General features: G+C 44.7%; 1 protein-coding gene and 1 pseudogene across 3 annotated transcripts in view; one reads left to right on the top strand and one right to left on the bottom strand.

Moving 5' to 3' along the window:
- PDZD8 (PDZ domain containing 8) overlaps window positions 1–17,269 on the top strand; it is an 85,113-nt gene that overhangs the window by 34,512 nt on the left and 33,332 nt on the right. For both annotated transcript variants that reach the window (XM_082266696.1, XM_082266695.1), the window contains exon 3: window positions 4,661–4,763. In XM_082266696.1, coding sequence (XP_082122822.1) covers window positions 4,661–4,763 — 103 coding nt within the window. The remainder of the gene's footprint in view (window positions 1–4,660; window positions 4,764–17,269) is intronic.
- Window positions 7,758–17,261, bottom strand: LOC309563296 (annotated as a pseudogene). Its single transcript has 4 exons — window positions 17,190–17,261; window positions 13,803–14,299; window positions 8,089–8,210; window positions 7,758–7,905 (listed from the first exon to the last, which is right to left on the bottom strand). The product of its transcript is annotated as an uncharacterized misc_RNA (transcript).

Below are 17,269 nucleotides of genomic sequence, written 5' to 3'. Positions count from 1 at the left end.
CAAATCCATCACTCGGTTTTGAGACATACGTCAGTTTATTCATTCTGGATTTTTTATTGCCCCAAATAAAACAAAGAACTTCTGGTTTTAATTGCTGCAGGTCTCCTTTCCGGACAGCAATCAGTAGGGTTTTAAAATAAAGTATTCTGGGTAGAAATGTAATTTTAATAGAGTTAATTCTGCCAAACCAAGATAAGGGGTAGTCTGCCCACCGTCGAAGATCTTCCCAAAAAAGTGGAGGATAATTAGCCCGATAGAGAGTGTCAATTGAAGGAGTCAGTTGGATACCTAAATAGGGAGTATAGTGCCTGTTGAAAGCTATAAGTGTTGCGTAAGGTCTGCACCATAGAGGGAGGTAAACCAATATTAACGGCTGTTGTTTTCTGGGTGTTCAAAGAAAGTCCTGAGAGTTAGGAAAATTTGTGTAGCAAAGTCAATAGGTAGAGTAGTTTGAGGGTTGGTGACCTACATGAGGACATCGTCGGCAAACAAGGAACATTTATGCTTTTGATGCCCACCACATATATCATGTATGCTAGGATGGGATTGAAACACTATGGCTAAGGGTTCGATCGCCAATGCAAATAGCAATGGAGAAAGTGGGCAGCCCTTTGGTGTTCCACGTTGGATAGAAAACGGAAGAGACCCAATCCTTTCATGTAAACCTGAACCGACGTATTGCTGTAAAGCTTTTTCAGTTGTGAAATAAAGGTAGAGCCGAATTCAAAGGCTTCTGGAGTGGAAAATAATCCCAATTTAGGCTATCAAAGGCCTTATGAAGGTCTAGTGAGAGAAGTAACAATTCTCTTGGTAGAGAAAAATCCCAGTTGGAGTATACCGCAGAGATCAAGGCTATATACCGACGGATCGGATCTAATGTTTGACATTCGTTTAAAAAGCTAGATTGATCTTTATGGATATGATATAGTGCACTAAGAGTACCTAATCGTAAAGCTAGAAGTTTTGTTAGAATTTTGAGGTCACAATTAATTAATGAAATAGGGCGATAATTAAGGATATCAGTAGAGTCTTTATTCGGTTTTGGTATAACATTAATGAAGGCCCTATTCTTCTCCAACGGAACTTCTCCGCCGTCACGCAAGGAGTTATAAATAGAGAGCCATATGTGTGAGGGGTCAACTGGTCAGAGCATTTTTTTTTTTTTTTTTTTTTTATATAGTAATTATTGGGGAGACCGTCGGGACCTGGGGATTTATTTAAGGACAATGTTTTGATAGTGGTGTAAATTTCTTTACCTGTGATGGGTTGGTCCATGAGTTCCCTATGGGATTCTGTGAGAGACGGTAAAGATAAGATATTCAGAAACCTACTAATAGAAGTGGAAACAGGGCCCTGAGGTGGGTTGTATAATTTGGTATAAAAGTTCTGAAATTCTTGAAGGATCTTTTGGGGATTTTGAGAAAGATTGTCTTCTGAAAGTCAAATTTTTGGAAGGGCTGTATATGTGCGTTTAGGGTTTAGGTGAGTTTACGTACTAACAACAAGCCCGGTGGGTCACACCAGGTAAAGAATTTATAATTAGCCCAGCGGAAGTCTTTCTCCGACTTTGTAGTTAGGCAAATGTTCTGTTCTGTGCGAGTTTGTTGGTTAGCTAGGGCTTCGTAGTCCTTAGTTTTGGCAGTAATTACCTCATTGCGAGCTTTCTTAAAGCGGTAGTATACCGATTTTTAGGACTTTTACTTACAGGTAAGCCTATAATAAGGCTTACCTGTAGGTACAATTAATATCTCCTAAACCTGCACGGTTTAGGAGATATTTGCACTGCATGCAGCTGCTGATGCTAGCGGCGCATGCGCTCTGAAGGTCCGGCGTACCTTCAGAGTTCCTTGCCGGGAAGTTGCCGGAAAGTTAATCCCCCGCGCGAATGACTTCATCGCGGCTCCAGCCACTCACAGCGCCGGAGCTGCCGAACCCGGAAGAGACGCCGAGGGATCATGTCCGCTCCCACAGCGGTGTCCGGGGGTCCGTGTTGGGGCTTCTTTCTAAGGTAAGTTTTTCATAATGAGCTAGTATGCGATGCATACTAGCTCATTATGCCTTTGTCTTGCAGGGTTTTTTTTTTTTTTTTTTTTTTTTTTTTTTTTTTTTTTTTTTTACTATACTACTGCTTTAAGTCTAGATGACCGCTGAACCAGTGCCTCTCTAGACCCAGGCTAACTTACCAGAACCCCCCCCACCCACATCCACACTCCAACCCTGGTTGAGATGGGAGGATTGGAGTACGGATGTGGGTTGTGGGTGGATATCCGGGGCGTTGGCCTGGGTCTAGAGAGGCACAGGTCCCATATCACCAGCACACCAAATTGTTCCCTAACCTCCCTAGCCGGTATTCCCAAGTGTGGCTCGGGGTCAATATACAGTGCCAAAAGCGGTAACGCTGAGCCACACTCGGGATTACCCCACAATCAAACTTGCCTTCCACTGCAATCCCACGCCGTCCTCCAGCCATCCCCCCCGCTGTCCTCCCGCGGTGTGCTCGGCCAATGCTGTCACCTGTCTTCCGGCTCCCTTCCCTGCGAGTGCCGCGACGCAGGGGGGTGGAACCGGCAGGAGGTTAAAAAAAAAAAAAAAAATCAAATGATTAGGACTACAATTTTGTATCATGCCATTACACCACAGGTTTTCACCTAGTGGCTTTTCCAGTGCCCTGCCTGTACTTTTTTTGCGGTTCTTTGTGCCTGGAAAATTGAGAACGTCCATGTCGTCCAAAAAGCGTTCTTTTTTAGCTCAAAAGTGCTTTTGGATGAACTGGAAAACAGCGACAGTGAATCTGAAATATTTGAAGAACTTGAATAGTGATTTGTGGGAAAATTTGTCATCTGGTACTAAAAGTGACGACAGCGACGATTCTGCGACTTAGCTCAGTTATGTGCGAACTTGGTGCTCTATTGACTGCGGTACGGATCAGGCAGCACCCCCAAGATTCCTATTTACTGGAGCACCTGGTATGAAAGTTGATGTTGACCATGACAATCCCCCTGGCGTACCTACAATTATTTCTGACCGATGAGATTTTTAAAAAAATAGTTACAAAACCGGTACAAAGAGCAACAATTGCTACGCATCAGAAGTTTGCAAGATGCAGAAAGTGGGCATCGGTGACCAAAGATTACATTTTGGAAATTTCTGGGCCTAATTATTCTTCAGGGAGTGGTGGGAAAACCCCTGCAGAAGTGGTATTGGACAACCAATATATTACTTGCCCCTCCATTCTTTGGCACGGTCATGTCAGAGTGCAGATTCTCCCTCATAATGAAATATCTCCACTTCGAAAACAATGAAGAATTTTATTAAATTTATTATTATATTATAATTTATGATTTCCTGTTTCAAACTTTTTATCCTACCCGGGATGTCTACTAGACTTTTGTTTGGGCAGATTTAAGTGAGTTATTCCTAAGAATTACAGGCCTAAAATATAAAACCATATTTCCATGCAAAACAATCTACTGCTTTTAGCACAAAAATTCTGACCTAATCAGACCGCCAGGGAGGTTAATATGTATTTGTAAAGAAGACCCCAGCAAAATCAGCTTCCAATGTTCCAATGTTCCAGGGTTCAACAAAGGAGATCCTGCATTCCTGTGGAACCCAAAATTTCAGTGGTCATGTGACTGCCCTATGCATACAAGGAAGAGCGCTATCATTGGATATTTGCTATTTCAGGTTTTGCAGTTTGTGGTGTCCTAGAAGTTTACAAAGTTTTCTTTTTTACACTTTGTTTTAATATATATATTAAGCCCCCAGCCCTGCCTGCTTAGTGTCCATTCACACTAGTCCGACTTGTCAGGCGACTTGGTCAGCCTGACAAGTCACGCACCGTCGCGGTCCATTGACTGGTACAGGAACCGTTCTAATAGGAGCGACAAGTCGCTCCGACTTAGAAAAAGGGTCCTGTACTACTTCAGAGCGACCTGGAGCGACTTGCATAGACATTCATTTTATGAAGTCCGTGCAAGTCGCGCCGAAGTCGCGCTGCGCGGGGCTTCACAGGTCGCCCCCGAAGTCGTGCCGCTGCAGTGTGAACCGGCACTTCGTGTACAGAAGTAGTGTCACATTTGTCTGTGTCTACAATAATATCTCTAAATAGAGCAAAGTACACCACAGATAACCATGCATTATCAGTGTAATAAATCTCCACCTTCCTGATGTCATACCACAAAGTATGGCACAATTCTATATGTCCCAGCGAGCAAAATAAAATAGATATGTTGTGGGGTCACCATTGTCCCACCCCTGAGGACCAGATCCATTATAATGAGAAGAGTGTGGCCGCAGCGTCCTATCTATTGTTTGTCACATTCTTAGAAGTGTGACTGGCTCAGTGTTCTCTGTACAACACTGTGGAATATGTCAGCACTATATAAATGTATTATAAGAGTTAGTGTGTGGCTATCATGGGAACATTCGAGTTTAATCTTCTCTGGTGCAGAGAGTGATGTGTCTAGCTCAGTGTTCTCTGTACAGCACTGTGGAATATGTCAGAACTATATAAATGTATAATACTGTAGATGAATAATAGATGCATTATCCAATGAAAGGGGATAATGGTGTGTAATGTATGATGCTGCCACCTGTTGGCACAAAGTCCTCCGTGCATTCTGCACAGTGCTGATCATGCAGTTTATTCTTTCTTTAGGCTGTTGATGTTCGGCTCCTATGACCAGGAAACGTACATTCAATGCACTCTGGAGATCAGCAGTGCCCCTTGGAAGGAGAAGACCAGAACTTCCATCAAAATGGTAAGATTTGTTTTGCTTCCCTCATTGGAAAAAAAATTGCAGGTTCCCCATTTGCTTTTTGGTGTGTTTGGGGAGTGGAGAGGCTTCACCATCTTTCACTTTTGGCTCTTCAATTTTTTCTAATAAAGCTACCAAGTTTAGCACAAGGTATTGCACTCAGTTCCTGGCAGGTGGCAGCCATAGCTTTGAATCTACAGTTTAGAGGGACTTGGCTGGAGATGTGGGACAGTTAACTGTATCTGGCTATGCAGACACCAATACTTTTGGGAATCGGAGGAGACATGGGGTAGTTAATGGGAGCAGACGACACATAGGGGATCTGGAGGAATCACAGGAGACATGAGGAAGCTGGGGAGATTGATGGAAACATGGGGAAGGATTGGAGGAGACTTAAGGGAGTGGAATAGATCAAAGGAGACATGTTGGAGCTGAGGGAATCTGAAGACACATGGGGAAGCTGGTCGGATTGGAGGAGACATGGGGGGGGGGGCTCAAGGAATTGGAGTAGATATGGGGGAGCTGGGTGGGACTGGAGCAGACACTGGGGGAGCTGGGTGGGATTGGAGCAGACACGAGGGAGCTGGGGGGGATTGGAGCAGACACGAGGGAGCTGGGGGGGATTGGAGCAGACACGAGGGAGCTGGGGGGGATTGGAGCAGACACGAGGGAGCTGGGGGGGATTGGAGCAGACACGAGGGAGCTGGGGGGGATTGGAGCAGACACGAAGGAGCTGGGGGGGATTGGAGCAGACACGAAGGAGCTGGGGGGGATTGGAGCAGACACGAAGGAGCTGGGGGGGATTGGAGCAGACACGAAGGAGCTGGGGGGGATTGGAGCAGACGCGAGGGAGCTGGGGGGAGATTGGAGCAGACACGCGGGAGCTGGGGGGGGGGGGGGATTGGAGCAGACACGCGGGAGCTGGGGGGGGGGGGGGGGATTGGAGCAGACACGCGGGAGCTGGGGGGGGGGGGATTGGAGCAGACACGCGGGAGCTGGGGGGGGGGGATTGGAGCAGACACGCGGGAGCTGGGGGGGGGGGGGGATTGGAGCAGACACGCGGGAGCTGGGGGGGGGGGGGGGATTGGAGCAGACACGCGGGAGCTGGGGGGGGGGGGATTGGAGCAGACACGCGGGAGCTGGGGGGGGGGGGGATTGGAGCAGACACGCGGGAGCTGGGGGGGGGAGGATTGGAGCAGACACGCGGGAGCTGGGGGGGGGAGGAGAGATTGGAGCAGACACGCGGGAGCTGGGGGGGGGGGGGGGAGAGATTGGAGCAGACACGCGGGAGCTGGGGGGGGGATTGGAGCAGACACGCGGGAGCTGGGGGGGGGGGGGGATTGGAGCAGACACGCGGGAGCTGGGGGGGGGGGGGGGTTGGAGCAGACACGCGGGGGGGAATGGATCAGACACGCGGGAGCTGGGGGGGGATTGGATCAGACACGCGGGAGCTGGGGGGGGGGATTGGATCAGACACGCGGGAGCTGGGGGGGGGATTGGAGCAGACACCAGGGAGCTGGGGGGGGGGGGATTGGAGCAGACACCAGGGAGCTGGGGGAATTGGAAGAAACGGGGGATTGGAGGTGACCTGGGAGAGCAGGAGGGATTGAAAGGGACATGGGGGAGCAGGGGGAATTGGAGGAAAAATAGGGAAGCTGGGCCAATCGGAGGCGACACAGTGGAGTTTGGGGAGATTGGAGTAGACATGGGGATGCAGGAAGGATTGTAGGTGACATGGGGAGTAGAGAGGTGGGATCTGAGGAGACGGGGGGGGGGGGGGGAGGGGGAGTTGGGGAGACTGGAGGAGACATGGGCAATCTGACGGGATCAGAGACAATAGGAAGCTGGGGGGTAAGGGGATTGGAAGGGAAGTGGGGGGGAATTATAAACATTGGGAAGGGGTTTAGTGGAGGCATGAGGGAGTTGTAGGGGAGATGGGCGATATTGGAGTACAGAGGGAGTTGAGGAGTTTTGGGAGTCCCCTTCCCCCTCTCATCAGTGTGTAAAATTCTGCTAGGCACATTATATTTCCAGGAATTCTTAATTGAAAGCCTGCTCACTATTATGATTAAATGCAGAGAAAACTGGAGCAATAAATGAAGACAGTGAGAGGTTTTTAATTGTCTGAAATGAGAACTATCAGTGCTGACCCTTCCTGGACAGCCATATTCATACAAGTGGAGCGTGGATGGGAATGTCACGGTCTGATTTGGTAATGCAGACAGTACATAAAGCAAACCTTCCTCCAGCAGAGGCACATACAAGAATTAGACAGGTCCTCCTAGTTGGTGATTGGATGGAGCCCCCTGGGATTTTTCTGTCATTTATGTGCTATGTATCGCACCCTAGAACAGTGGTTCTCAATTCCGGTCCTCGGGACCCACTAACAGGCCAGATTTTAAGTATTACCTTGGGGGATGCAGACTAGAATACTGCAATCACTGAGCAGCAAATGAGATCACCTGTGATGTAATTTAGTTATCTTGCAAACCTGGCCTGTTGGTGGGTCCCGAGGACCGGAGTTGAGAACCACTGCCCTAGAATACACTTTCCTCTGTTGGTTATTACCTGACAAAACTGCCATCACTTTTTACAGTAGACGGGTCCTATTTTAGACAACCTGATCTCCTCTCTGTTGGTCATCTTTGTGCTGTCCGTCTGTCCAAATCTACTGTATACCAATAGAACTAGGAGAGAGAGGAGGCTGCGAGGATCGGACACTGTCTTCTCTGTGTGTTACTTCATCAGTCAGCAGGGGGCAGCAGAGGTCTGTTTTGCATTATTGCTATACCCACTCACTTCCCACGGACCTCTAAATAGGAATTTTCTGTCGTGCCTCCCATCTACCGGTCACATTCAAAGCTTCACAATGACAGTTTGAGGGATGAACAGAGATGAAAATATCTCAGTTGCCTTGGTGATTAATAAAAAAAAAAATGCTCTTGGGTGTCCAGGTATTAAGGCATTTTATATGTGGTTTAATTGACTGCAGTTCCATCACTCACCACTAGATGGAAATGGGTTTTCCTCAATCAATGGTAAGTGTTTCTTCCTCGCTGTGCTTTTCTTATGTGTAACTGTATGAATCGATTTGCTCTGGGACATCACAGCCAGTTCTTGCTTCAGGTATTTTGGTAAATGTGGGCTATAGATAAGTGAATGTGACATAACATGTACATTTTTAAAGCCCCCCCCCCCCCCCCCACGATACCCTTTATTACTGTACGTCTTGTCTGGTATTATCCAGAGATCCCTCCCTGTGTGCACCTCTCTGCTTTAGTTTCACTCTGTTCCTAGGGACCTGATGTCTGGACTAAGCCTCACCTACCTGCTGATACCAATTCTAGTAATGGTCAATGAAGAGTTCTCCGTGGACAAGAGGGGAGACGGTTGGGTGGGATTTATTTCAACAGCCAGGGAAATCTGGCTCAGTGCAGCAAAGTGTGAAGGCTTCAGAGGGGCACACAAAAGGGGGTGTCCACATCCCGTTCACTCTATTACAATCTAGTCTTATGCTGGTCACACAGCCAATCCCCTTCCCAACACACAAAGGACAGAATGGAATGCAACGGGTTATAAATGTGTCTATATGGCAGACATTCTTGGGAATATGAATATATATATATATTAGGGATGCACCGAAATGAAATTCTTGGCCGAAGCCGAATAATAATGAAATGCTTGGCCGAAGGCCGAATACCGAACGCGGTGTTTCGCATTTTTTCCATTTATTTTGCCAATTTTTAGGGGGCACGCTGATGGGCACATTTTATGTTAGGGAGCACGCTGATGGGCACATTTTATGTTAGGGGGCACTCTGATGGGCAAAACATTTAAATCAGCGTTGCTCTTAACATAAAATATGCCCATTAGCGTGCCCCTTAAAATAAAATATGCTCATCAGAGTGCCCCTTAACATAAAATATGCTCATCAGAGTGCCCCTTAACATAAAATATGCTCATCAGAGTGCCCCTTAACATAAAATATGCTCATCAGCATGTCCCTTAGCATAAAATAAGGGGCACGCTGATGGCCACATTTTATGTCAAGGGAGCACTCTGTTGGGCACATTTTTTTTCTTTTTTTTTTTTTTTTTAAGGGGCACTTTATAGGGCACTCTAATGTAATGAGCATGGCAAGTGGCAACAACATATGGCAGTCTGCACACTAATGCTTGTGCAGCTGCCAGCTACCGTATTCTCCCCCAAATGTGCTCAGCTCCACATGACATACCTGAACTGCAGCCAGAGCCAAAAGCCGCGAACAGGGGGGCGGGGCGTGGACCTAGTGTGAAGGAGCCGCAGTCAGGAGCAGGGGGCGGGACGCGCGCGTGACGTCACACCCCCTACTCGCGGCCGGACAGGACACCGGCGGCGTGTGAGAAGGGAGCCGCGAGCCGCAATGAGGAAGGTGAGCGGTCAGGGCGGAAGCTGACATTGTTCGGCTCAAAATTATTCGGCCTTTTGACTTCGGCCGAACGCCGAAAGTGCTATTTTCTCTATTTTCGGCCGAATATTCGGTGCATCCCTAATATAAATATATATATGTGTGTGTGTGTGTGTGTGTGTGTGTGTGTGTGTGTGTGTGTGTGTGTGTGTGTATATGTATATATATATATATATATATATATATATATATATAATATATATGTGTGTGTGTATATATATATATATATATATATATATATATATATATATATATATAATATTCCCAAGAATGTCTGCCATATAGACACATTTATAGCCTGTTGCATTAATATAATATAATATTATATAATATACACACTGCATTATATAATATACACACACACTGCTCAAAAGAATTAGAGGAACACATTTTGATCAGAGTATAGCATCAAGTCAATTAAACTCCTGGGATATTGATCTGGTCAATTAGGTAGCAGAGAGGGTTGTTAATCAGTTTCAGCTGCTTTCGTGTTAATAAACTTAGCAGCAGGTGCACTAGATGGGCAACAATGAGACAACCTCCAAAACAGGAATGGTTTAACAGGTGGAGGCCACTGACCTTTTTTTTCCTTACCCGTCTTTTCTGACACTGGATCAGTGTCATTACTGATGGCATAAAGCAATACCTGGACCCTATAGAGGTTCCAGGATTGCACATCAATATGTGCCATTGCCAGAAGGGGTATGCTGGATCTCCCAGCACAGTTTCAAGAACGTGAAGGAGAGTCCAGGGGTTAGGTAGTTACTCTAGGAGAGCTGGACAGGGCCATAGAAGGTCCTTAACCCATCGGCAGGACCGGTATCTGCTCCTTTTTGCAAGGATGAACAGGATGAGCACTGCCAGAGCCCCACAAGATGACCTCCAGCAGGCCACTGGTGTGAATGTCTCAGCTCACCCTCATGAAGTCTGTTTCTGATTGTTTGGTAAGAGGGCCCGACATCCTCTGGTGAGCCCTGTGCTCACTGCCTGGCATCATGGAGCTTGATTGGCATTTGCCATTGAACACCAGAATTGGCAGGTCCGCCACTGGTGCCCTGTGCTTTTCACAGATGAGAGCAGGTTCACCCTGAGCACATGTGACAGACGTAAAAGGGTCTGGAGAAGCCATGGAGAACATTGTTGCCAGTAACCTCGTTCACCATAACCGATTTTCTGGTGGGTCAGTGATGGTCTGAGGAGGCATATCCATTTAAGGAAGCACAGATCTCTACAGGCTAGACAATGGCGCACTGACTGCCATTCGGTATCGGGATGAAATCCTTGGACCCATTGTCAGACCCTACGCTGGTGCAGTGTGTCCTGGGTTCCTCCTGGTGCACTACAATGCCCAGCCTTATGTGGCGAGAGTATGAAACATAGAAACATAGAAACATAGAATGTGTCGGCAGATAAGAACCATTTGGCCCATCTAGTCTGCCCAATATATCTGAATCCTCTGACTAATCCCTGGCCCTATCTTATATGAAGGATAGCCTTATGCCTATCCCATGCATGCTTAAACTCCTTCACTGTATTTGCAGCTACCACTTCTGCAGGAAGGTTATTCCATGCATCCACTACTCTCTCAGTAAAGTAATACTTCCTCATATTACTTTTAAACCTTTGCCCCTCTAATTTAAAACTGTGTCCTCTTGTGGTAGTTTTTCTTCTTTTAAATATGCTCTCCTCCTTTACCGAGTTGATTCCCTTATGTATTTAAAAGTTTCTATCATATCCCCTCTGTCTCTTCTTTCTTCCAAGCTATACATGTTAAGGTCCTTTAACCTTTCCTGGTAAGTTTTTTGCTGCAATCCATGTACTAGTTTAGTAGCTCTTCTCTGAACTCTCTCTAGAGTATCTATATCCTTCTGGAGATATGGCCTCCAGTACTGCGCACAATACTCCAAGTGAGGTCTCACCAGTGTTCTGTACAGCGGCATAAGCACTTCTCTCTTTCTACTGCTTATACCTCTCCCTATACATCCAAGCATTCTGCTGGCATTTCGTGCTGCTCTATTACATTGTCTTCCCACCTTTAAGTCTTCTGAAATAATTACTCCTAAATCCCTTTCCTCAGATACTGAGGTCAGGACTGTGTCAAATATTCTATATTCTGCCCTTGGGTTTTTACGCCCCAGGTGCATTATCTTGCACTTATCCACATTAAATTTCAGTTGCCAGAGTTCTGACCATTCTTCTAGTTTTCCTAAATCCTTTTCCATTTGGCGTTTCCCTCCAGGAACATCAACCCTGTTACATATCTTTGTGTCATCAGCAAAAAGACAAACCTTACCATCGAGGCCTTTTGCAATATCACTTATGAAGATATTAAACAAAATTGGTCCCAGTACAGATCCCTGAGGTACCCCACTGGTAACATGACCTTGTTCTGAATGTTCTCCATTGACTACAACCCTCTGTTGTCTGTCACTCAGCCACTGCCTAATCCACTCAACAATATGGGAGTCCATGCTCAATGACTGCAGTTTATTGATAAGTCTTCTATGTGGGACAGTGTCAAAAGCCTTACTAAAATCTAGATATGCAATGTCTACTGCACCTCCACCGTCTATTATTTTAGTCACCCAGTCAAAAAAATCTATAAGATTTGTTTGACATGATCTCCCTGAAGTAAACCCATGTTGTTTTTCATCTTGCAATCCATGGGATTTAAGATGTTCCACAATCCTATCCTTTAATAGGGTTTCCATTAATTTGCCTACTATTGATGTCAGACTCACTGGTCTATAGTTGCTCGATTCCTCCCTACTACCTTTCTTGTGAATGGGCACGACATTTGCCAACTCCTGTTACTAATGATTGGTTAAATAAATCTGTTAATGGTTTTGCCAGCTCACCACTAAGCTCTTTTAATAATTTTGGGTGTATCTCATCAGGACCCTGTGACTTATTTGTCTTCACTTTAGACAGCAATCTTAGAACGTCTTCCTCTGTAAAGACACATGCATCAAACGATTCATTAGTCATCCTTTCAAGTGGAGGTCCTTCTCCTTTTTCTTCTGTAAAAACTGAACAGAAGTATTCATTAAGGCAGTCGGCTAGCCCTTTATTCTCTTCTACATACCTTCCGTCTTTTGTTTTTAATTTAGTAATTCCTTGTTTTAATTTCCTTTTTTCATTTATATATCTGAAGAATGTCTTATCCCCCTTTTTCATAGACTGAGCTAGTTTTTCTTCTGCCTGCGCTTTAGAAGTTCTTATAACTTGCTTGGCCTCTTTCTGCCTAATCTTGTAGATTTCCTTATCTTCATTGCTCTGGGTTTTTTTATAATTACAAAATGCTAGCTTTTTATTTTTAATGATTTGGGCCACTTCTGCTGAGTACCACAGTGGTCTCTTCCTTTTTTTGCTTTTACTGACAAGTCTAATGCAATTTTCTGTTGCCTTCAATAATGCACCTTTTAAGTAGTCCCATTTCTCCTGGACTCCATGTAATCCGTACCAGTCTGATAAGGACTCATTTATGACTAATTTCATTTTTGAAAAGTCTGTTTTTCTAAAATCTAAAACTTTTGTTTTTGTGTGGTGTGACTCTTTCACAGTTCTTATATTAAACCACACTGACTGGTGATCACTGGATCCCAAGGTTTCGCCTACAATGACATCATATACCGAATCCCCATTTGTGAATACCAGATCCAAAATGGCCTCCCTCCGGGTTGGCTCCTCAACCACTTGTTGCAGAGACAACCCCAGTAGGGAATTTAGAATATCTGTACTCCTGGTAGAACTTGCTATTTTGGTTTTCCAGTTTATATCTGGAAGATTGAAATCTCCCATAATGATAACTTCTCCTTTCATTGTCATTTTAGCTATTTCTTCAACTAGTAGATCAACTAGTTCTTTGACTTGACCAGGTGGTCTATATATCACACCTACACGAGTTACTGCATGATTAGCAAACTGCAACGTAACCCAAACTGACTCTATGTTGGCTTCACCAACTTGTATTAGGTTAGATTTAATGCTATCTTTCACATACAGGGCCACTCCTCCTCCTTTCTTGCCTTCTCTGTCTCTTCTGTATAAAGAGTACCCTGGTATGGTTATGTCCCAGTCATTTCTTTCATTAAACCATGTCTCCGTAACAGCCACTAAATCTACATTCTCAGATGCCATAATTGACCCAAGTTCATTGATTTTTTTACCTAAACTGCGAGCATTTGTAGACAGGACTCTGAGCTTATCATTTCTTAACCTCTGTGCTTCTGACCTGTTCTGGCATTGTTTCGGGGGGCAATTGGACTCTTGTAATTCCACTCTTTTGCCCCCCCTTCCTAGTTTAAATACTCTTTCGCAAATTCTTGGAGTTGTTCACTAAGTACATTTGTTCCTTTGAGAGAAAGATGCAAACCATCTTTTTTGTACAGTTCCTTTCTATTCCAAGTAGAGCTATCATGAGAAACAAAGCCAAATCCTTGCTCTTGACACCATTTACTAAGCCATATGTTGAACTCCTTTATGCGCCTCTGCCTATCATTCTGAACATTATGCACAGGCAGAACTTCAGAAAATGAAATGGTGGATGCAAAATCCTGTACGTCATTTCCAAGTGTGATAAAAGATTTTTTCACCTCTGACACTTCATTGCAAGCCAGGTCATTTGTCCCTAGATGGACAAGAACATCCACGTCCCCTTCCTGCTTTGCTTGCTTAACAATATTAATAATACGTCTTCTATCTCGCCTAGCAGTAGCACCAGGGAGACATCTCACAAAACCATTTTCTTTAAGCTCCACACTTCTTATGATTGAATCACCCAGCAACAGCTGCTTCCTTTGAGACTTCACTTTATCTTTTTTGTCCTTGGCTGCAGTCTTGCATACATTAGACATAGGAGTCAATGGTTTCTCACCCTCTGTGCTTGAGTCCATATCCATGTTGTCCTTACATTCTGAGAGTGCTGCAAATGAATTTTGGAGAACCACCGACTGTGGGACGTGTCTTCTATCCACCCCTCTAAGTCTTCCTGAACCTACAGTAACCCATCTGCCATTTCTGGGGGTCCTCTGTGGCAGTGGCATTGCAGCAGTCCCAGCTGGAGTTTGTTTAACAGATAATTTAAATATCTCTGATTTCAAAAATGCAATTTCCTGCTGCAGTAAGGAGAATTGTCTACAGATCTGACAGCATCCGAATCTCCAAAGAGTGGAACATGAAATAAATGCAAAACAATTCCTGCACTTCCCGCCAGTTCCGGGAGGATCTTGATACCATTGAATGGCCCCCATGCTCACCTGACCTAAATCCAATCGAACCCCTCTGGAACATTATGTTTCAACCCATCTGACGCCACCAGGTTGCAGATGTGATGTCCTGATCCAGATCTGGGAGGAAATACCCCAGGACACCATCTGTTGTCTCATTAGGATCATGCCCTGATATTGTCAGGCATGCATACAAGCACATGGAGGCCGTACAAACTACTGAGTACCATTTTGAAATTTCCGCAAAATGGACTAGTCTGCTGCATCCTTTTTTCACTTTGATTTTCGGGGTGTCTTTGAATTCAGTCCTCTGTAGGTTGATAATTTTAATTTCCATCAAACGATGTGGCATCCTTTTATTCCTAACACATTACCCAGTCCATACCAGTATAGATCCTAACACATTACCCAGTCCATACCAGTATAGATATCCAGCATGAGATTTTTCCCCATTGAGATCTGATGTGTTCCTTTCATTTTTTGAGCAGTGTGTAATTTTGTATTGCCAATATTTATTTTTAATACTAAAATCAAATTGAACCCTGCTCTTCTCTGCCAGCAATTTCTGTGGTGTCCTCTGTATGTAAATGGTGTGACTTTCAGCCCTGTAGGTGGAGTTCTGACAACACCCCTCCCACCTTGCAGTGTGTGCACCTCTTTTTGTGTGTGTTGGGGAGATATGGACATTGCAATAATATTAGGGATCGACCGATAATCGGCAAAGCCGATATTCACTTTTGACAATATATCTGTATCGACCCAGGAATGGCCGATATTACAGATATTCCAAATATTGCTCAGGTAAGGGTAAATTGATGTCACGTAGCATAATTCCCTTTACAAATGTTATTGAATATGCCACTCACATATGTTCAAAAGATAGAAGCAATTCCACATTAGCAGATCTGCATCTCTCAACCCCTTGCCGTAAGTGATAACCGGTTGATACGTTTGGCATCCACTCAATACTACTGTCGCCCACCTGCTCCATCTCCCACCCACCCAATACCACTCCGTCTCTCACTCACTTGCCGTAACTGACACCTGGGAGATCTCGGAGGTCACATGGTCACCCGGGTGTCACTTACGGCAAGTGGGTGAGAGTTACTGATCTGATCTGCCAATGTGGAATTGCTTCTATCTTTTGTACATATGTGAGTGGCAAATTCAATAACATTTCTAAACGGAATTATGCTATGTGACATCATTTTACCCTTACATGAGCATCACCACCTAATGGTTGGAGGAGGAGAAGACTAGTCTCGGACCCTGACATAGGATGTACAAAGTATTGGCCTATATCAGCCGCTACCGATACGTTGTGACCAATATATCGGTATCGGCCCTGAAAAAAACATATAAGTCTATCCCTAATTAATATATTTAGGCAAGGGTAGAGCAGACGTAATGGTTTGCATTATGATCACCCCAGATTTGGAGGCTTTAGGGAAGCTCTGTAGGTTACAGACATGGCTACACACCCACTTGTAATGTTTATTGTCTGATTTAGAGGGTTAAATATGTGACTGGTATGTACCTAGAGCTGAAGTTTATTCTGCCTTCCTTGGTTCCTCTCTTCCTCTCTCATCCACATGCTAATGACATAAAGTAAAACCATTCTCTTTTTCATTACATACCTTATTATAGACTGGATGAAATCCATCACTGGGTCTCAGTGCTTGCAGTGCAATGCAGGCAGATCATGGCTGTTGGGAGGGTTCAGCAGAGTGCTGTACGTTGGGCAAAGCGGATACTGACACAGCCTGTACAGAAAGGTGCCTGAGTGTATGCAGACTCCTGATTTATACTCTGGTCCTCACCTGTGCCATGGTAGCTCATCTTTTTCATTGGTTCAGATTTTATACATTAATCCCAAAAATCACTGGACTCCACGTTTATAGCATCTCAGCTTTTGTGCTGTAATTCCACCTCTGCCACACCCTGGCCCAGAGCATCCACCCATGGGAGAATCCGCTTCTGCACTGTGCCCTAAAAACTCAATTTAGTGGTCGCATGTTCTTAACATGTAATGAGCTAACATGAACACCAGAGGGCACTCTCACCACACGGTTCCTCCACTGGGCAGCTGATGATAAAACACACTGTAGCCAGTGCCCTGCTCATACCATTATTTGTATGATGTGGACCATTCTCCGTGACTTACTTTTTTGATAGGAATGAAACATTTCTTTTAATTTTTTTTTATTTTTTTTAATGTGATTCAAATTAAACTAATAGACATCATAGAATAGCACAGCCATCAACCCTTTTGCTACTGGAGCTTTATTTTTGTACACATTAAAATGCCTGAGGGTTGCTCAAACCCCCAAAATGTATGTTTTCTGAAAGCAGAGACCCTGTAGAATAAATTGGTGAAAGTTGTTTGTCACATGTTTTTTGCGCTACCATTTATTAATTCTACATTCTACACAGTAAAATTGCCGCTGTTTTCGGCAGCCATTATGGCACCTTTTTTTTTTTTTTTTTTTTTTTTCTTTTTTGGCACAACATTGAAAACCCTATTTTCGGACAATAATTCATTATTTGTCTTTTTCACTGCAGAACTATACACTCCTTATTTTAGTGCAATCAATATAAAAGTTGAGGTTTACCAGGTAGATACAAAATCTATTATCCCTTAAAGCCAAACTTGGGGGAAAAATGTAAAAATATCCCTTGCAATAGGGCTGTGCCTGCACTGCAAGGGTTAATTGCTTGTTTTGTCTAGGGAAGAAGGTAAACCCTTTTACTTACCTGATCCTCCACTCCCCCCAGCAGATGGCGCTCTCCCCACCAATGCTCCAGAGGTAGACTGTCCTTCGGCATCATCACAT

The sequence above is a fragment of the Pelophylax lessonae genome (assembly GCF_965119305.1).
Source record: "Pelophylax lessonae genome assembly, chromosome: 9".
Taxonomy (NCBI): Eukaryota; Metazoa; Chordata; class Amphibia; order Anura; family Ranidae; genus Pelophylax; species Pelophylax lessonae.
The sequence above is the reverse complement of the archived record's forward strand: the minus strand, read 5'-3'. Positions and strand labels throughout refer to the sequence as shown.